Raw genomic sequence first — 21,476 nt, forward strand, 5'->3', positions numbered from 1 at the left:
ACAGCAGATCACTATGTGCCTGGTGAATTCTGCCATACTTGCTGCATTTTAGCTATTGTATTTGTGGTGTTTGACCAACCTATCACTGCACTTGCAAAGATTGAAATGATAATTAATGGCTTAATAATTAGATTTACTTGAAGCAAGACGCTCCTTGTTTTGAGATGATTGTCTGTGCTGGTTGCAATTCTAGGCATTTTCCAGTGAATCTCTGACAGCACCAATTTTTGAAAGAGAAACTTTACTACTTACAATTACCTTGAATTGTCTAGTTAGAACCTTCTTTCTGCCTTTAGCTCATGGTCTGGAGTGTTTGATTCTGGATAGGAACTTAGACATTGAACCAATATCTTTTGCTTTTATGGATGCTGTGCATTAATTGAGATATATTCTCCAGTTCAGCTAACAATTCCTTCTTGAAAAGCATGTCTACAGGAAAATACTGTATCTTGAAAATGCCAACTAATGCTGCCAAGTGGGATTTATGTAATCTAATTTTAAACATTTAAAAGTTAGGAATCTAATTCAAGCTAATCATTGATGTTCCCTTTATACTTAATAGAAATCAGCAGACACATCCAGAAAGAAATTATTTTGCAAACACCACGCATATTTATAATACCATTTTAATTGTATTGTCATATCATTTAAAATAATAAAATAATCATATTGAATTTTTAATAATGAGAGCTACATAAGTTGTCAGGATACTATGAGGCTGAAAACAAGCAGTTGTAATGGTTGCGTAAAATGCAAATAAAAACATTAGAAGAAAAATGGTCTTTTCTTATGTAATTTAAATTCTTAGCCTGTTCTTCTTTTTTTTCTTAAAAAAAAAATATTTTCCATTTTGGTACCTGGCTATTGTAGAGCAGAAGTTCTTGTTATTTCTGAAATGAAAAATTAATTTTGTATTGGCTAAGGTAATTTCATAGGGAGAGATTGATTTTGACAAATAGGACCTGTTAGCCATCTGCCATTCTCTGTTCTTCATGAAAATTGTATCATAAGGAATAAAATATTTAACAAAATGTGAATCTTTGCCTTTTACACAGACACTGATTACTTTCTCAATACTAGAAGGTACTCAGCATGATGAAACTCTTAAAGTTTCTTCACATTCTATCCCTTGCTTTGTCTGGGATTCACATAGCATAGCTGTGTGCAATGATTCTAAATTGGTAAAGAGCTGTGTTGACTAGGGAAGTTGTTCCAGACAAAAATTTTAAGTTTCAAAGAAACTTTTCATCCTGGGTTCTGTTTAATAGTTAATTTCTTTACTGCTGGCTTAGTCGTTATTGTAGATGGAGATTTTGTATATGTCTGAAGTTCAGCTAGAAAGAAATGGAGCACTAAGATGATACGGACATAAAGGGAATTGGCTGCGTCACTTCCAAGGCTAGCATGGCATTAGGTTAATAACTTTGGCTGCAGTACTGAGTGTTGGATAATTGATGTTTGTGTGTGTACCTGATTAACTCTGAAGAGCTAACAGAACTTCTTTCTTTTTTTTATTTCCTTTTTTTCGTAGGGATATTTTCAGCTGAAAGCAAATCCAGGTGCTTGGACACTGAGATTGCGTAAAGGAAGATCTGAAGACATTTATCATGTTTTTTCGTAAGTAGTAGTCTATCTTTGGAACACATGCATATACCTTATAAATGAGTTGATTGAAATGCACCGTATTTTTAAAAATTCTGAAATTACTGAGGAAAAATGAACAAAAATAACATGAAACAGCAGAACAAGATGCAAATGATCATTTAAAGTTGATAACAAATACCTTTATTTGCTGGAAGGGTAAGAGGGAGGAATTAGAAAACCTAAAACTAAAACTAACATTTAAAGTGTCCCTTTTCAGGAGGATTTTTGGTAAAGTAGAGTTCAATAACTACAAATTTTACTATATTTCTGCATAGCTAAGTGGCAAAATAAAGAAGTGTTCTGTATAATCCCTTTGAGGATGATCTAGAATTGCATGTGTAAATTGAGAGACTGGAAAGAAAACAGACTGCATGTGATAGGAGTCAGTCTATATTCTCGATATTCTAAATACTATAACAAATTTTTATTTCTGACTGGAATCGCAAATTCTGAAGTTCTAAGATGAAACTTGATTTATCCGTGAAATTTTACTGATGATTCTGGCCTGATACTGTTTTTAGTTGCCTTTTTTGCTCTCTTCAGCAAATTCTCCATTCTGATTAGACATCTATTCTATTTACACTATATTATTCTGTGATTTAAAACTTGAAATCATTTTTGTTTCCATAATTGAAAAATAGCATAAAGCTGAAGCACTAAATATTCACTGGTTTATAGTTTTCCAAGTGTTGTTTAAAGACATGTTTTTTTAAGAAGAAGGAACTAATCCACTCTACATCTAGTTTTCTGTTTGAATTTACCTGGTATAAATGCAATTATTTCTCTATAATAAATGTGGATGGATGTGTGTTCATAATATTATAAACCTCTTTCTTATTTTCCTTCAGATTTCTCATTGCTAAACTGAGAAGTCCTAGCACAGTCTTTCCTCTTGCAGAGGCTGTCCATATCTCTGATCATCATTGTTGCTCTTACCTGTGCCTTATCTCGTTCTGCTCTGTCCTTTTGAGAACGGTGACCAGAAGTAAAGACACATTCATATTGTGGTTGCAGCATGCATTTACACAACAACGTTGTTAAATTCCTGATTGGTTCTCAGTTCATTTTCTAATAAATACTAGCATCCTATCTTCCTTTTTCAATACTGCTAGACACTGAGCTGACATTCTCAGAGAACTATCTATAGTCTCCAAGATCTCTTTGCTGGGAAATAATAGCTAACTAGGTCTACTTATTGTATAAGTATCATTAGGTTTCTTTCTTTCCACATGCATTAATTTGCACATGTTTCTACCTCCAGCTTCAAAGTAGTGTCTAACTTCTGAGTTAGATTAGGCTACTCAGGACCTTGTCCAGTCAAGTTTTGAGTATGTATAAGGATGGGAGATTCCACACCTTCTCCAGGCAACCTGTTTCAGTGTTTGACCACCTTCCTTGTGAAATTTTTTTCCTAATATCTGATCAGAATTGCTCTTATTGCAGCTAGTGTCTAATTACCTCTTTTACTTTCGCTGAGAACCTAAAAATTTGCTCTGATTCTGTCTTCTCTATAACCTCCCCTTGGGTAGTTGAAGACAACCATAAGATACCATCTTAGTCTTTTCTTGTCAAGACTGAACAAACATGATTTTCTCAGCCTCTCCTTGTATATGTTGTGCTTCAACCTAACTGTCCAGTCTCTGCTGGACTCTCTCCAGTATGTCAGTGTCTTTTTCATCCTGTCGCGCCTGCTCAACTTTCTGCCCACTGGAATGGACCGTTCCTGTACTTGGAGGTTGTGCTTCAGGATCAACCATCTCTTCTTAATCTCTTCACCCTTCAGGGCAGTCTCCCAAGGGATCCCACCAAACCTGGACAGATCCCTGAGCAAGATAAAAGCTACTCTCCTGAATCCAAAGCTGCAATTCTGCTATTTGCCTTTTTCACTTCTCTCAGGATCTTAAGCTCCATCATCTCATGGTGAAGCCAAGGCCACTGCTGACCTTCTATCCCTTTTTCATTATTTGTGAGTAGCAAGTCCAGCAGAAAGCCTCGCCTACTTTTCTTGTCAATCACCTGTGTCAAGAAGCTGTTCCCTGCACACTTTGGTAGTCTTTGCCTGTGCCCTGCCGTGTTGCCTTTCCAGCAGATGTTGGGATCTGAAGTCCTCCCCAGGAGAACCAGGGCCTATGATAGTAAGGCTGCCTCTGGTTTTGTCAAGGCTTCATTTACTTTCTCTTCTTGGTCAGCCTGCTTAAGACACCCGCCACAATGTTGCCTTGCTCTCTTTGATCCTTACCGGTAAACTCTTAATGGGTTGCTGCCTGTTCCATAGCAAAGCTCTATGAATTCAACCCACTCCTTTGTATTGGGCTCAAACCCTCTTCCTTGACTTCTCTTCCTGTCCTTCTTAAGGGGAGCTGTCTCATCATATCTCTGTGATCCTAATGAGATCATAGCTTTTTGGCTGTGAAACTTCCAATTCCTCTTGTTTGTTTCCCATTCTGAGTGCACTCATGGACAGGCACTTGAGATGAGCCACCAGTCATGCCACTTCTTCAGGGGAAGTGGGAGAGCTTGCCGTATCGTGCACTCCCTTAAGCACTTCCTTATTGCCCCCATATCTCTAATTCTTGTCAGTCTTTGGTGACCATTCCCTGACAAACCTGTGGACAAACATTTTAGGGTACAAGTGTTCTGCAGGGTACCCTACAGTCTTTGTCTCAGTATGTGCATGCAGGCCCTATGCTGACTTCCAAAAAGCATGCACATTAACACTAGAGTGCACCGTAGTTTCCTTCCAGTCCTTCAGTCCTGTCACATCTTGATATGGAATCAAGACATGGTCAGGATTGCTGTGGAAATACAACAGTGTATGCTCTGTGAGACGAATTTTTATCTGTCCAACTGGCAGAACTTCTGTCAGTTGACTTTGGATCGTTTTCTATATGTTTCATTTACTGCTTTATTCTTGATATTGAAACCCAACAATATCTTGCTCCTCTTTGATATCTTATCTAGAAAATCTTGTAAGATCTTAGGGGGCATGTCTGTCATGGAAAAATAAGCAGTTGCTTGAAAGCTCTGTCCATACTTGAATCCATTTTGATATGTTAATACATAATATGCCTAAAGCAATCAGCTAGGTTTGACCCTGGCAGAATCTCTTACCACATAGCTACACAACTACCAGACACTTGCCCTGTCAGTTCAGAGTATGGTTAGCATTACCATGCAACCACCTGCACTAAATTCTGTAGAAATGTCACTAGCATTTTTGTTGTTTAGTATTTTGGTATTCCTGATATACCTAATGTGTAGATCCACCAATATGTCTGCCTGTAGCATTGCATACCCAACTATCCAACAGTGTCTTGATCAGCTTAAGCAAGTACCATCAATTTCCCTCTCATAATTTTTCAGCCTGAGGATGCCTCTGAATGCAGTATTATTGATGGGTAGCATCCCTTTTGAACAGAAGCGTTATATTCATTTCAACTCCAGGCGTTTTTCTTCAATCAATTCAGTGTGATTTTTAGTCATCTAAGAATCAGTGTGGTTGCACCTTAGTGACTTAGAGACCAAAGACTTAGAAGCGCTCTTTAATTTCTTGGACTGACTCCATACCCTGACTGCATTTTGACTGCACCATCTCTCTTGAAAGAAACTCCTGTGCGTGAAAAGAAAAGTCATGTTATACTCCGGTAACTGGCATTTAGATGCCATGTATGGAGCTTACGGATCTATAATTTCCATGGTCAGTTTTTACAAGGAACATATGCTAGCCATCATTCCAAGTATTCCTTGGAAGAATCCTCTTTTTCTCATGTTTTATGTGACAGCATAGATCTGTAACTTATTACGGTTCCTCTTGAAGTTTTGAATCTGGTTCCTTTTAGAGGAACAGCATTGCTTTATTTCAGCTTCCATTCAAATTTTTTTTTTCTCCCTGTAATTTTGTGGGATGAAACAGGTCTATTTCCTTATATAATATTTATTATTACTCAGATTTCAGGAACATACAGATTCATATGATGTTTAGTCACTGGCTACTGTTAAAAAAAGAAAAAAAAGATGAATATGTTTGCTGTTTGGATTATTTAGTCAATGCATGAATTTTAGTGTTTCAAGAAGTAATGTTAATGACATGTTAGGTTCATTTAATCTCTTTGCAATTTTCAGTTTGTTTTTCCAGAAACCACTCACACTGTGTTGCAAAAGCAGAAAAAAATCATCTTTATCTTAAGAAACTCACTTAATCTCCACCAACTGTAACTGTATCATTTTTCTAGTTTAACATTCAAATCTTAAAGTATATAAAGCGATTTATAAAAGATATCATGGTGGAAAAAAATGTAGCAAGCAAGCTATAGTTGAACAGAAAAATGAAACAAAATGGAACAAAACTACTCTACTTTCTAGGTTTAATCAAATGGAACTTAAAACCTCTGCAGTTTTTTAAGACTACTGATTTTCTTTAAGAAGTAATACGAATAAGTTTGAAATGATCTCAGCTAAGTTATGTAAAATTAATACTTGATGAAGAATCTAAACAATAACATTATATATCATTTGATTATTACAAACCACTGGTTTAGAATGCAACAGCTGAACTATGTTTGGGCGTTGCTGTTAATGATGTCAGTATTAGTAATATCAAAATGTTATCAGAACGCAAGCAATATTTGATAGCATGAAATTTAGCCAAGAGGTATTTCAGGATGTAAAGATATTCTCTATTCTTGTTTACAAGTAATATCATCTCATTAAATTGTAAGATGGTCTGTTCTCTTTGAGGCACAGGCATGTACATTGTCATAGGAGTTTTAGGGGTAAAATAGGATTTTTAAGTTACAGCATGTATCACACCTCAAGGCATATTTTGCTTCTCTCATTTTAGTGTCTAATGGAGAGGTAAATAATTTATTCTTTGTCTATGTAAATAGACAGCTTTTGGAATAAGTATTTTTTTTTTCAAATGCTACTTAAAACAAAGATCATTAATTTGAAGCCGTTCCACTTGTAGATGAATTTGTAATTAATAAATCATTCTGAATGTTAGGAATGTTAAAATTGGTATACTCTGCAACAGTATTTTAGTCTGAGTGCTACATATTATTTGAGCTTTGACTCTGTAACGTTGGTAGGAAAACTTAGGTAAGTATCACAAAATCAAGACTTAGCAGAAAATTGCTTATAATATAAGCTCTTACTGAATATTTCATTTTGAAAAAGAAAGGTGGGTATAACTTGTAGTTTGATGTTATGCAGACTGTGTAACTGAAAGTTGTATTTTTTGTAATTCAGGCAAGGTGTTCTGTTTGTGTTCTGTTTGTGTTCTGGTGGTGTTTTTTTTTTTTTTTAAATTTTAAAGGGTCTTCATCTATTGAACTTAAATGTTCTTTTCTCCATGCAGAAAATTAAAATGCATTTATATTAAAAGTGTGTATGTATTTTGAAACAGAGCAAAGTTTTGGCCTAAATAGTCTGCTAGTCATGTTTAGTTCTATACAACAATTATACAACAGTGAAGTCAGTATGCAAGACATTTTGCAGGGATTTAAAAAGGAAGCTGTGCCTGCCTTCAGCGAGTTTAGAAACAAAGTGGTTATGCTAACAGTATCCAAGAGTGCTTTAGGTACCTCACTCGTGGACAAAACACAGCATTCCTTACTGGACTTGTTAAGAGAATTTGTAAATCATGATCCCAGTTCTTGCAAACACCAGCTGACTTTCAGAACCTTACTCACATAATCACTCATATGAAATGTGTATCTGTACACAAATAAGATTACAACATCCATAATATCATTTGCACAGAGACAAAAGAAAAGGAAGAGAGGTCCTGTGTAATATTCAGCACACTGATTTAAGATTAGAGGACAGTATGTTGGACTCAGTTTTCTTTCAGAGAGATACTTACCTAAAAACAAGTGAATATCTTAGTTTGTATGTACCTGTTGAGAATGTAGTTCATTTCACTAGAAATTGAAATAAGGAGACAAGACTTGGTCAGGAAAAGCTCTTACCATAATGTGATAGTAGGAAGTATACAAAGATGTGATTGGAGAAACAGATAAATTGGCTCTTGAGATCAGGATTAACTATCCAGAGTAACTAATGGTAACTATCATTATCTTCATTACATTGTTCATATTAGGCTGGAAATTCATCACACTGAGTGAAAACAGTTGGAGTTGAGTAAAGATGGAGTTGGCAATGAGGGATCCAGTGAAGAGATTTAGGGAGACAAAATTAAATTAAATTAAATCATTAAGTTATTAAATTAAACTATTAAATTACTAAATTAAACTGATGAATAAATGATTAAATTATTAAATTTATGGCCAACCAAATATTTTTAGAGAATAGTGTAAAGACTTTGGAAAATTATATTCATCCTTAGAACTGCAGAGCTAGCTACAGAATTCAGAACATGGAGATTCTGAGGTAACTTAGTGAACAATAGAAAAAAATTGTGGAAAAACCGATAACAAAAATGAAAACACTCTTTAAAATTTTGGCTGTGCCAGCTGCTTGCCTTGCAAAAAGCAGTTTGTGGTTGCCTCTGATTTTACCATTCATAGAGCTTGTTATCACATAGTTTATTTAAAATAGAGATCTGTGCCCTTTTGTTTTTAGTACTGTATATCTGTGTGATAAGAAGACAGTCCTTGGCCCACTGTTCATATATGTGATATTTTAAAAGCGTGAAAATATAACTAAATCAGAGACTGGAGAGGTCAAGATAATGTTGAGCAGATTCTTTTGTGCAGGAATCAGCCATCTCCGTGAAACTTAGAGACCATAGGCATATTTTACAAAAAATAGTTAAATAGAAAATGTGTGTAAATATGTAAAATCCTGTCATTTTTAGGTAAGTACCGTGAAACATATTGAAGCAAAATTTGAATAGCTCTCTTTTCTAGGCAAAAATAAGTCAAGACTAAGGGGTAGCAGGGTAGCAGATTACTTTCTGAAACCAGTATTTTTTCCATTTAGTCTTAGCAAGTAAAAACTAATACTGATAAAAGAAAGAAAATGATTGAAGGGAAAATATATGGGCTTTTGAGATACAGAAACTATGGGATTTGAGAAGTATGTTATTACACTGCATCAGAGAGAGATGACAACGTTTTTCGTGCTTCTTTCTCAGTGGGCTGAATGACTTTATACTGACATTCAGTAAGGTAAATGTGCATGTGCTGCATTGCTGCAGCCATGTCAGTAGGGATATAGTTAATAAGCCAACCAGATGAAAGCCAATCTTAATATTTCAACACTGTGGGGCAGCTTGCCCCAGACTTTAAAGCAGATTTATTTTAAAAGTAGATTTAGTGCAGTCATGCCGCAATTTCTGAAATATGTGTGTTTTTCATATTTGAAAAATAATAGTTTAATATATTTTAGTATAATAAATACCTGCATAATATACAGCTTTAGATGTCTGATTTTCTTGACTGGTTGATAAAATTTCCTGTAAAAATCCAAATTAAAAAGTGATGGCTACAACTGTGGGCACTGTTCAGTGATGAATAAAACTTAGAAAGGTTTTAAGGTTAAGATATAATTAGGTGCAAGTGAAGAAATTTTGTTTCAATAAATATCAACAGTCTTAAACCTTATACTGTAATTAAGCACAAGTGATAATGCATGTGTTAATGAGTCAGTATGTTTGCATGGTGTTTTTCCCCTCACAGCCATGAAGGAACAGATTCTGTAGCTGACCTGGCAGATGTTATTGTGGTATTAAACAACTTCAGAAGCAAAATTATCAAAGTCCAAGTATGTAAAGAGATCCTTTCTGTCTGCATTATTTCTTTATATGAAACATGAATCATGCTCACATGTCTTAGGCTATATTTAACTGGAAGATGCATACTGGAATATATTATTTAGATTTTGTATAATTAAATAGAGAAGGAATGTGTGAATTAATGTAGTTAATTTAATCCAGTCAGGTTATACTACTTGCTCGGGAAATCATTAAGTAGTTGTTAAAAAATGCATTCATGTGCATAACATGGATAGGTTTCATCTCATCTAGCTTAAGCTATATGTATATCTGTCTAAGCTATGATGTGTAGTCTGAACTAGTTGCCTTAAGGTCCCTCTGTGGTCAGTGTAAGGAGGAAGACAGTCCAAAGGACTGTTCATCCCATCTCAGTTATGTATTTAAAATAAGAGGGACGAACCCCTATCTAGAGCCACTCACTTCTCTCCAATGACTAGGGGTGGAGGTGGGGGTGTTAAATGAATATTTTAGTCTAGATGCTAAAGTTTTTGGAAGCTAAAATTAGGTGTGTTAAATTCTACTCTAAGTTACCAATTTTATGTAAATGACATTCCATTATTTTCATTCTTAATGATACATCAAAAATAGATAATGAAACGTAAGTTATTTTAAGGAGAAAGAACCTCACAGTATTACATGTTTTCTACTTTTTTGGGTAGAGATTTGTTTTGTGTGGGTGCACTTGGCACATTATATCCTAATTTTAGACCTTGAGAGAGAGAGAGAGAAAATAATGTGAACATAAATACAAAGAGGAAATTAAAAAAACACATATTTTTCCTGAGTCTCTTCCCCGCCCTTGTAACTGAAAGTTTCCAGAACTGTGAGAAAATCTGTAACCCTCTGTGAAGGGTGCAGAGCCTGCCTTTAAACCACAGAGAAAAGGTAAATGGATACCATTTGGGTCAAAATAGGAAAATTATTTTAAGTGAAAGGTCATGCATGTTAGGCTAATAACTAGAATATATACGTTAGATCATGTCTGGTTTGAATTCAGTTGAACTATAGAATCACTTCAGTCATATGTAGAATATGGCTTCAGAAGCATTAGCTAAAAAGGCACATGATTTAGTGTGAACAGAAATCTGTATGCATTAGCTTGACAGTATAAACAAAAATAATATGGGTATAATTGAATATATTCAAACACTTAATGCTTTAAAAGCTATTTAAGTTTCAAAAATAATAATCTTTTAATCAAGCAATATAGTCAGCCAACAAATTAATTTGGAGTCTTTATGAAGCATCAGTGTAAGACAGCAGAAATTGCGTACGTTATATGGGACAGTGTGTGGTTCAGTGACAGATTTGTCACTTTCTCCTTGTGAAAGGGTTATGGGAATCACAATTTCCCTTCTTCAAAATTGTATGTATGATGCAACACCCTACTACCTTTCCTCTGTCAACTGACAGCGGATCACAAAATCATGAGTTAATCTTTCATCAAGGAAGAAAATGAGCCACAATTCAGTGTAATTTTAGTTACTGTTTGCATAAATAAGTACAGAGGCCTTGAACATGCTGTTTTATTTGAGATAGGAATCCCCATGTAGTCTTTCATAACTGATTACTTTTCTTCTCTTTACAGTAAGTTCTGTGCAAAGTACTTTAAAATATGAAGTAACATTTTTACAGTTTGTTTTAAGGCAGTTCTGTAATTATTTTACTGAAATAGGAATTGGTAAGATACTAGTCCAGCTAACCAGAAAGTCCACCATGATTAGATATCACAATTGAAGTAGTAATTATCAGCTAACTTTCCAAATTTTGTGAATTCATTTATTTTAATGACTAGGTGCAGAAAAGGTCTGATAAAATGAATGAAGATCTCCTTACTGATGGAATAACAGAAGAAGAAGGAAATTGGGACTCAGTTACAAGGTAATGAATAATTTGCTTATACTTTAACCATGCCAGGAAGTGCTTGTTATTATGCATAGCATAAATGTTCCTTAATTGATAGTGATAAAAATATGTTAAAAGGCTCAGTGTTGCCCCAAGGGATTTAAAATAGAGATAAATGTTGAAAAAAGACAAACTATAATGTCTGGTATATCTCATTATTTCTTTTTTTGTCCCTCCCTTCCATTTCTAGTTCCCCTCCCTTCCATTTCTAGTTCCTGTTCATTTTCTTTATCAGCATTACTTTAATTTTTTTGTGGCAGGGAATCAATCTCGGTATGAAAATCTTAGCTAGTTATGTGGTACTCAGATGTATCAAATTGAACATCTAAAAGCCGGCTATGATGCTGCTAGTCTGTTATTGGATATAATTCATGAAAGCTCAAGAAATGCTTTCATATTTGTCAACCAAATACCTTTTACTTTAAGGTTTCCCTTTATTATAAACTATTATAATATTAAACATATAAAGCATGTTTAAAAAATGAGTAATTTGGGGTTAATGACAATGTAATATATAATGTGTGTTCCACTATTGTAAACCTTTGTTTTCAGGTGCTCGTAATGTTGCTCAGAATTCTGTTGTCTGTTCATGGTGTCTGGTTTGAGCTGATGTTTTTTTAATTGGAATTCAAATTTTACTCCAAAAATACAAATTCTCATGAAATTATTAAATCATTTTTTTAGAATGAGGTTATGGCAAAAAAGGATGTTTCATCTTTGTTAAAAAAGAAAGTCTGACTTTCTTTAATAGATTGGTACATCCATGCTGTGAATCAGAACATAGGAGTGTTATATCATTTCCTAAGACATGTTAGTTGTCCTTTTGAGAGTATTTCAATCCAATGACCTTTGACCAGTATGTTTGAGAAACGGTGGCCTAGATGCTTTCCTAACATTCCTTCCTCATAACCCTTCAGAGATATTTTGCACAAGAAATATCTCAAAAAGATAATGTTCTCTAGTTGAAAGTGGGAGTGCTCGAAGTACTGGCTGAATTCCAAATGACTTGCTGAGTCATTTGTTCTCAATATTTCTTAAAGCTGAAGAAAGATGAGCTTGGGTCTTTAATCCAGAATCCTGATAACATAATAAATTCAGCTGCTGTTTCAGTGCGACAATTGTAATACCTCTTCAGGATCTTCAAGACTGTCTTTTGGCTCTTAATTTGCAAGATTTTGTTTCCAAAGACAACTATGGAACTTATGTTCTTATGTTCCAAACAACTTAGGTTACGAAGATACTGCTCCAATACTGTCCAGTTCATAGGAAATAGTCCTGTGTACTTATTCCAATACAGCATTTGTTTCTGCAGTATGTTATGAAACATTAAGCTGTCATGGCTGTCTATCTTTTATGGCAAAGAACTGAAAATAATGCATTCTGTAACAGCCAATTGAGTGACTTGATTCATTTACAATTATATTCAGTGGCAATTCAGTGACTTGACTGTATAAACAAGTGGTCATGGACCTCTTTGCCTCAGAAGAAAAGAGAAGTTGCAATACTAGTCATGAGGCAAATGTGTCTGATCAGCCTCAGATCTAAGTAGCTTTGATCATTCAAGGTCTACCACAGAAGTAAACTCTGATTTCTCCATTGTTCAGAAGAAGAGAACATCTTTGGACTGTAAGTCAGCTAGTACAAGAGAGAGAATTTCAGGAAGAGGTATTTAAGGAGAATAGCTTTTTCATCATTCTATCTTTTCTCATACCATGCAGACTTTCTGGCCACAAGGGATTGCTGCAAGGCTCAAAAAAGATATTCTTCCATTTTCAGTAGCCTTGACCCTGGCTGAGAGTCACAAAGACATCTAAAAAAGATAAAGAAAAGGCATAGCAGGTCTACTTTATCTAGTAAACAGTTGACTCTCATTGATCCTCAACACAAACACATTTGTTGCTAGATCCAGGACTAGCTTCTGTTTCAGCTTTATCTTCTTTCCTGACCAGACCCCTCTTGTGTCTTGCATAAGTACCTGGACTTTTTATCTGAGTCTCTGTTGCTGATTTGTTGTTTACCTCCATTTAACCACAGATGATTTTACTATTACAATATTGACCAGATTCAGACAGCCTCCCAGAATGTCATACTACAACTCTCAAAAATTCTACCTGAAGCCACAGGTCAGGGAAATGCACCCACATTTCTGCACAAAGGTGACTTCTTTCCCAAAATGATGTTGGTCAAAGGAAATTTTCCTCATCTTTGAGCTTTCTGCTAATTGGCTGCAGCAAAGGAAGTAGAAGAAAGAAAAGAAGTCAGCAAAATCTTAGCTCCCTCCAAGTAGGTTACATGGCCAGAGATCTCATGATGTTCCAGGTCTAGCCTTATTTCACAATGGGTTGATTCATGAACATGCATCAGGCTCAGCACTTGGCTGGGCTGTTGAAGTTCTTCACCAAATAAGGGTCTTAGTTGTTTCTTCCTGTTCAAGATTATAGCTCAGCATGTCTATCCAGAGCATGATTTGAGGCCTGTGGTTTGTCCGTGAACTACTTCCTATCTAGGAACTTGTTAAACAGGGGCCCTTTCTCTCTGGTATCAGAGAATGAAAAGTACGTCCTGTCAGCACGCTGTACATTAGAGGAATGCTCATGTGTTCTTACGTGGAACATGTTGCAAATGCATACCACAGCACACAAGTCCGTTCATAACTGAACTGACCCCCTGCAACTGACTGCTTTTCCCATGTCACCTTACTGGCATAATCAATGTACTCAACATCCTTGCATCAAAAACTGATTTTCTTTTTTCACGTCTGTCTTTGCAGTCACGTGGTGATAGTAACGTTATAAACAACATGACAGTGTTTCAGTCCTGCTGTCACGAAGTGTAAGAAATGGGACAAAAAAGGCAGAAAGAAAGAAGACAGACTGTTCAGAAATGTGGACTACAGCCTATTTTAGCCTGTGAGAACTCTATGTTGAGGAGATGTGTTCTTTGGAGATGTCACTCTGTACAGTCATTGCTGCTCCACTTATGTCCCTTTCTTTTGTGTTTGCCATAGTCCTCATCAGATATGATTGTACTGTCTCCTTTTACTGTTCCTGAGTGAGAACTTGGGTTTCTCAAAACATTCATTAATGTCTTGACACCACTTAACACATTGCAGCCTTATGAGTCTTCAGCTTTGTATTATGAGTGATATGAATCCTTTAAATGCTTTGTAGATCTGAGACTTATATCATTTGTTCCATGAAGCTTATGAGAGAGATTTATTTTTATACGTTTCAAAACATATCTAAATACATGAAAAAATGTTTCCTGATAGTTGTAGTCTCAACTAAAAGGATCTGGAAAATTGAGGTCTCTGGCTGTCAAATTAATAGAAATGGCTCACTTAATCTAGGCTCGCCTTTGCCTTGAAAAAGGAGTATTGAAGTGAATCTCCAACAATATCAAACCGTGCTGTAACCTATTTGGCTAAGGGAGCTTTTGCAGTTCACAGATCTGTAAAGCATCTCTCTGAGGGAGACTGCAACTACCTTTCCCTTAGCTGTATGTGCTGGAAGGCACACAGAATTAAAGAACAAGCCTTGGTAGACTTTGATATTTAAAAAGATTTCAGTCTTAGAGGCACAGAACACCTGAAGAAATGGAAAATCCCTTGACAACTTAACTTTGAAGATCTACAGTAACTATAGGGAGAGTAAATGGACAAATTCATGGAAGAATACAGCAAGAATTATGAAAAAAACACTTCTTGCACAGGATATGCCTTTAACCACAGGCCACTGAATGTTGTGAGAGTATTCTCGGAAATACAGCTATTGCTTGGTCTTGTGATCTGCTGTTGGCCGCTATAGAGAACAAGGTACTGGTCACTAAATATGTGATTTTACCTGGTGTGGCCATCTTTGTTATGTCCAGTCTCTATTTCAGAGTATGTTTTTCACTCATCATCATTCAGATCAAACACTACTTGAAATCCTGGTATAACTACATGGCCATGCAGACATCTTCAGGAAAATGCTTTGGTTCTTGTGATAGGAAATACATGTGGGTGAAGCTTGGAAAATAATTGTTATTGATTTTAAAATAACTAGTTCCTCAAGATGTTTTGGCTTTGTGTGTTTCTGATTTCTGCTTTGCTGAAATGCTGAGGTCTTGTCAGTTTGGATTGTTTGATAGAAAAAATTGCAGTTGTTCCATAATTTGTCCTGAATGACTGGGCACTTATGACATGCAAGGTGAAGTGTTGTTCCCAAAAGATTTCAGTATTATAGGCATGTGCAGTGAAAGTGGAAGATAACTGTATTCAGTTACTGTAGGGTGCTTCTTTTGTATATTCTCTGACTTTTGATTCTTTACAAGCTGAATAGCAATGTCATAGTGTATTGTTTCTGCAGAATGTATACTTTTATAATTTTGGGGGTTTTTTTTTAGTTTTTCAGAAGAAATTCCAGTAGAAGAGATGGAAAAGAAAAGTGATATTCTTAACATTTTTTCAGTCGCTTCAGGCCATTTATATGAACGTTTTGTAAGGTAAGAAAAGGTAAAAGGGAAACAAGAATTTCATAGAGATACTGTAGATGTTCATCCTAAAATTAAGCAGCTTTAAAAAGCTAACTTTTTAACAAAGCATTTATTCTTTAATAAATTGTTAAAACATAGAAAAGTTGTATACAGTGAGGACCAAATTCAGCTTTCTTTGAAGACAAACTGATACAGTGTATAGATGTTCAAAAATATCATTCTTTTTTGGAGAAAAAAATATTCGTCATGCCTTTCATGAGTGCATGGGCTAAGTGTGAACATGGAGGATGAAGTTCAGCCTCTTTATGAATATATAACACCACTGACTTCTTTAGAGTTCTATCTGCTTATGTTTAGTCCAAACTGTGACTACTACTATATGCATATATATGACCTTACTTATATCTCAGTGGGTTATTCGGTAGGCAATGATTACTTTGAAGGAACTCTTACAGTGGAGTCTGATCTATTCACAGTTATATCTCTGTTACTTTTCTGATTTCTGTATTTATGTACAGGTGTCAGATTTAGTGATTTTCTTGTCCTAAAATGGAACTTCACAACTCTTTCATGCATACTTATTTGGAAAGTAGTCATTATTTCTTAGTAGGTCTGACTGAATATTCATCTTCCTTTCCTTCAGGAGTCTTTGATAAGCAACCCACAACAACCTTCATAAGGGAAAAGACTTCTTTATTTTAAAGGAGAAAAAATTAATTTTAAAACATTCTCCATGCTTCTTTATTTCAAGTTTATTATTCCATGATTTTTAAGGCAGACTTAATCTGTTCATATGGTTCATAAGATGTTGTTACACCAGCAAATGCTACAATTCTGAAAAAATGGAACCCAACATAGTTATTTAACTTTTTCCACATAACTGAATTTTCTTAACATTTATCAAGGGTTTTCTCAGAAGTTTCTTAACTGGAACATCTTTTTTCTTTCCCACTGTTTTTCTTTTCAGCTACCTATTAATCTCAGCCAATATATTTCTGAAATAAATCATCTCAGTAGCCATGTTAACATATGGTATTAATCGTTACTCTAATTCTGTCAGGCATCTGTCTTAGAAAAAAACTTGTTAGAGGATCCACTTTTAAAAGTGTTCCTTCCAATAGTGCTTAGCCCATGTGGATCAAATAAATCTGACTCAAAGTGGTCTTGAACTCACACTCTTTTTAAAGCATTTATTAAAAACAGACAGAAATTGCTGCTTGAACTGAGATAACACACTTTATAATTAGAAAGTTTTAGCACCTTTTTAGGTGTAGCTAAAATACAATGACGTGTATTTGTTTGTTTATTATAGACTTATGTTTTCACAGAATTATGATGCTTTCTGTTCTACGCCATACAAAAACACCGGTTAAATTTTGGTTTCTGAAAAACTATCTCTCCCCAACATTCAAGGTACAAGGAATGTCTTCCTTTTGTGAACTTTTCTTAATAATTCTCAATAGTTAAATAAAAATTATTACAGTGGAATAATTATGTAATTAAAATTAAATTTTCATAGTTAGAAATGATCTCTGAATGTATTAAATACTGATAGCTGTTTTTAAGACTCTCATGTGTAAGGTTCTTCTTTTCTGGAACCTAAAGCTGAGTGGTATATTACAATAATTTATTCTTTTATAATTTATTTCCGACAGATTCTTATCAGCTTGAAAGAAATGCTTTTTTATTTATGAACCTGAGCATACTGCTAGAACTAAAGAAATATTTTAAAAGAATGACTAATGTGCTTAATAAGGTCAACAGAGCTGCAACTGTTTTGCAACATTACCTCCTTTTCCCTTTAAGTGCTTCTGTGTCACATACACATGCAACTAATATTTTTTGGATCTTCTTGTAGGATGTTATTCCTCATATGGCTAAGAAATATGGATTCAAGTATGAGTTAGTACAGTATAAGTGGCCCCGCTGGCTTTATCAACAGACAGAAAAGCAAAGAATTATCTGGGGCTACAAAATTCTTTTTTTGGATGTTCTTTTCCCTTTGGCTGTGGATAAAATAATATTTGTCGATGCTGACCAGGTAAGAAAAAATAATATTGTATAAATGTATCAAGACTGGCTAAAATTGTTTTAAGATGCATCCTGTCTGTTGTTCTTGAATCTGTAGCAGTGTTTCACTGATTAATGAGTATCTCATAATAAACTCAAAACCAAAATGCTGTCTCAAACAGATGAGATATTGTACAGTTAGTCACATGATTATTAAAAATCTCAGAGCAAACATTATGTATTTTGGTCCTTTTCCAATGCTTGTGGCTAAATTAAGTTTAGATTTAGCAATCCAAACTGCAGCTTTGAGCTAATTCATCTGGATACAGTATTATTATTGGTTGTTTGTCCTAACTGTTGGAAAGGATTTCTGTGTACTCTTAAAAAATACTTCTTATCACTGATAAATTAGATTAGTGGGGTTTGAAAGAAGAATGATTGATTAATAAAGGACATTTGTAAAATGTCCTTAGAACCTGTTCTTAAAAGTACGTTTCTACTAGAAGATTTTTAAGTGTTAAATCATTTTGATGCCTTAATTTTTGAGTGGCCAAGTTCATGTAACAAGGAAGGGGATTTTTTTAGAAGAGAGATGCTCAGTAGTTTCTGAAAATTATACTAATGCATCAAGAAGTCTAATACTGTGCAACCAAAAAGACTGCTCTATAAATTAAAAATAATTTGTTTTATTTAATTTGCTTATTAATTATGATCCACAGATGGCCACAGAATAAACATTTATTTTTTACTGAACAATAATTAGGTAAGTTGCATTGTAATGGAATAATGAGTAGTTTCTCACATTTTTTAAAAATTAAAATTAAACTTCAGAAAGCTTGTCACATGCACACCTTACAAACATTATAAATTATAAAAGTAAATATGGGTTTTCTTTTATTTAGATTGTGAGAAGTGACCTAAAAGAACTTAGAGATCTAGATCTAAATGGAGCTCCTTATGGATACACTCCTTTCTGTGACAGCCGTACAGAAATGGATGGGTACCGTTTCTGGAAATCAGGATATTGGGCATCACATCTTGGGAAAAGGAAATACCACATTAGGTAGGAAAGCTTCTTATTTTTTGCAGTTTGTGAAACTGTTTAAAATGTTGGTATTGATCACTGAGGCATACAAAAGAATTGCATTACAGTAGATCTCAGGCAGAGGTGAATAAGGCATGAATTCAGATGATAGATTAACTTCACTTCCTTTGTAGTAGCTTTACATATTTACTAAAAATCGTATTCTTTTAACATGTGGACAGTATGGGTTTCTCATTATTTCTTTTATTGAAATTATCCAAAAAAAAAGGTGAAACCGCACAAATCTTAATTCATTTTTTTATTTTTATAGTGCATTATATGTTGTGGATCTTAAGAAGTTCAGAAAGATTGCAGCAGGAGACAGGCTTCGGGGCCAGTACCAGGCTCTTAGTCAAGATCCAAACAGTCTATCAAATCTAGATCAGGTATATATGGGTTCAATAAGCAATTTGTTTTTTTAGTTTTCTTACCTTTCTCAAGATGCATTGGATTATTTTGTATCCCAAAATCTGTATTAAATAATTCTCAAACTAGTTGCCATTTACTGCTGTTTTAGTATGTTTTCAGGTGTGCATATGAGCACAGTTAGAATACTAAGTAATTATTACTATAAATGATCCTTCTATATGAAGAGCACTGAGGAAAAAAAAAAAGTATGGAGACAAATGTATCCAAACTGTATTGGACTGCTGTCCTGTATTTGCAGTTGTTCTTTGTACATTTGTGCTTTTCTATTGATTATCTTCTATTCTGATAATGATTATTCTTCTCTGGCAAGCTCTTTTCTCTATTTCTTTTTTTTCTTTAACATAAATTTAATTTACATAAGCTAACTGCTAATGTCACTGTAGTGGTTGCTGTATCTCACAGAATCATAGAATGATTGAGGTTGGAAGGGACCTCTGGAGATCATCTAGTCCAAATCCCCTGCTCAAGCAGGGTCACCTAGGGCACAGTGCCCAGGACCCTGTCCAGACAGATCTTGAATATTTACAAGGAGGAAGACTCCACAACCTCTCTGGGCAACCTGTTCCAGTGCTCACTCACCCTCACAGTAGAGAAGTTTTTCCTCATGTTCAGACAGAACTTCCTGTGTTTCAGTTTGTGCCTGTTGCCTCTTGTCCTATCGCTGGGCACCACTGAAAATAGTCTGGCCCCATCCTCTTTACACCCTCCCTTCAGATATTTGTACACATTGATAAGATGCCCCCTCAGCCTCCTGTTCTCCAGGCTGAAGAGTCCCAGCTCTCTCAGCCTTTCCTCATATGAGAGATGCTCCAGTCCCCTAAGCATCTCTGTGGCCCTTCGCTGGACTTGCTGCAGGAGCTCTGTCTCTCTCTTGTATTGGGGGGCTGAGAACTGGACCCAGCACTCCAGATGTGGCCTCACCAGGGCTGAGTAGAGGGGGAGGATCACCTCCCTTGACGTGCTGGCAATGCTCTTCCTAATGCACCCCAGGATACCACTGGCCGCCTTGGCCCCAAGGGCACATTGCTGGTTCATGGTCAACTTGGTGTTCACCAGGACTCCCAGGTCCTTCTCTGCAGAGCTGCTCTCCAGCAGGTCAGCCCCCACTGTCCAGTCATCTACCCCACACTTCCTGTGCTTGCCTATGACTGTATGGGAAACAGAAGCCTTACTGAAGTCAAGGTGGACAACATCCACTGCTCCCCCCTCATCTACCCAGCCAGTCATTCATTAATAGAAGACTATCAGGTTGGTTAAGCTGGATTTCTCCTTTGTGAATCCATGCTGACTACTCCTGATCACCTTCTTCTCCTTCACATGCTTAGAGGTGGTATCCAGGATGGAGCTGCTCCATCCACTTTCCAGGGACTGAGGTGAGGCTGACTGGCCTGTAGTTCCCTGGGTCCTCCTCCTTGCCTTTTTTGAAGACTAGGGTGGCATTTGCTTTTCAAGTCCTCAGGCACCTCTCCCGATCAACCTGTCCTTTCAAAGATGATTGAGAGTGGCCTTGCAATGTCAACCAGCTCCCTCAGCACTCATGGGTGCATCCCATCAGGGCCCACAGTCTTGGGGATGTCCAGCTTGTCTAAATGATCTCTAACCTGATGCTCCTCCACCAAGGGAAAGTCTTCCTTTCTCCAGACTTTCTCCATAGTCGCCAGCATCTGGGATTCCTGAAGGCCAGTCTTAGCAGTAAAGACTGAAGCAAAGAAGGAATTCAGTATCTCAGCCTTTCTGTATCTTTTGTCACTGGGACCCCTGCCCCATTCAGCAGTGGGCCCACGTTTTCCCTGGTCTTCCTTTTGTTGCTGATGTATTTGAAGAAGCCCTTCTTGTTGTCCTTGACATCCCTTGCCAGGTTAAGATGGAAAGACTGGTATAACAGCAGCAGTCAGGTCTTACTTGAAAAACTTTTCTGGACAATAGAATAAATTATCATCCCTGTATCTCACACTTAGAGTCCTGATGTGATGAGTTGTATTTTTTCATACACTGTCTTATCCATATGCACAATGTGTTTCTCAGATAGACCTCTAGGATTCAGAAACTGGACACAGGGGTTCTAGGATAATGCTGCTTCTCGGAAATAGTCATTAGTTTTGCCTGAAATTCTCAAAAAATATTAAAACTGTTTGTTTCAATTTTAAGATTCTTATATTTTCAATTACAGCATAACTGTTGATAGTATCTATC

At 35.8% G+C, this 21,476-nt stretch overlaps 1 protein-coding gene across 5 annotated transcripts in view; it reads left to right on the forward strand.

Moving 5' to 3' along the window:
* The window catches only part of UGGT2 (UDP-glucose glycoprotein glucosyltransferase 2), a 103,960-nt gene that overhangs the window by 76,372 nt on the left and 6,112 nt on the right, over positions 1-21,476 (forward strand). For 4 of the 5 annotated variants that reach the window (XM_026119437.2, XM_064504603.1, XM_026119438.2 and 1 more), the window contains 8 exons: positions 1,532-1,617; positions 9,285-9,369; positions 11,175-11,260; positions 15,671-15,769; positions 17,089-17,173; positions 17,619-17,801; positions 18,673-18,833; positions 19,126-19,240. In XM_026119437.2, coding sequence (XP_025975222.2) covers positions 1,532-1,617; positions 9,285-9,369; positions 11,175-11,260; positions 15,671-15,769; positions 17,089-17,173; positions 17,619-17,801; positions 18,673-18,833; positions 19,126-19,240 — 900 coding nt within the window. Of the gene's footprint in view, positions 1-1,531; positions 1,618-9,284; positions 9,370-11,174; positions 11,261-14,054; positions 15,770-17,088; positions 17,174-17,618; positions 17,802-18,672; positions 18,834-19,125; positions 19,241-21,476 lie in introns of those variants that run through there. The other variant, XM_064504618.1, reaches the window with a different exon arrangement.

This window comes from Dromaius novaehollandiae, chromosome 1, assembly GCF_036370855.1.
Source record: "Dromaius novaehollandiae isolate bDroNov1 chromosome 1, bDroNov1.hap1, whole genome shotgun sequence".
NCBI classification, from domain to species: domain Eukaryota; kingdom Metazoa; phylum Chordata; class Aves; order Casuariiformes; family Dromaiidae; genus Dromaius; species Dromaius novaehollandiae.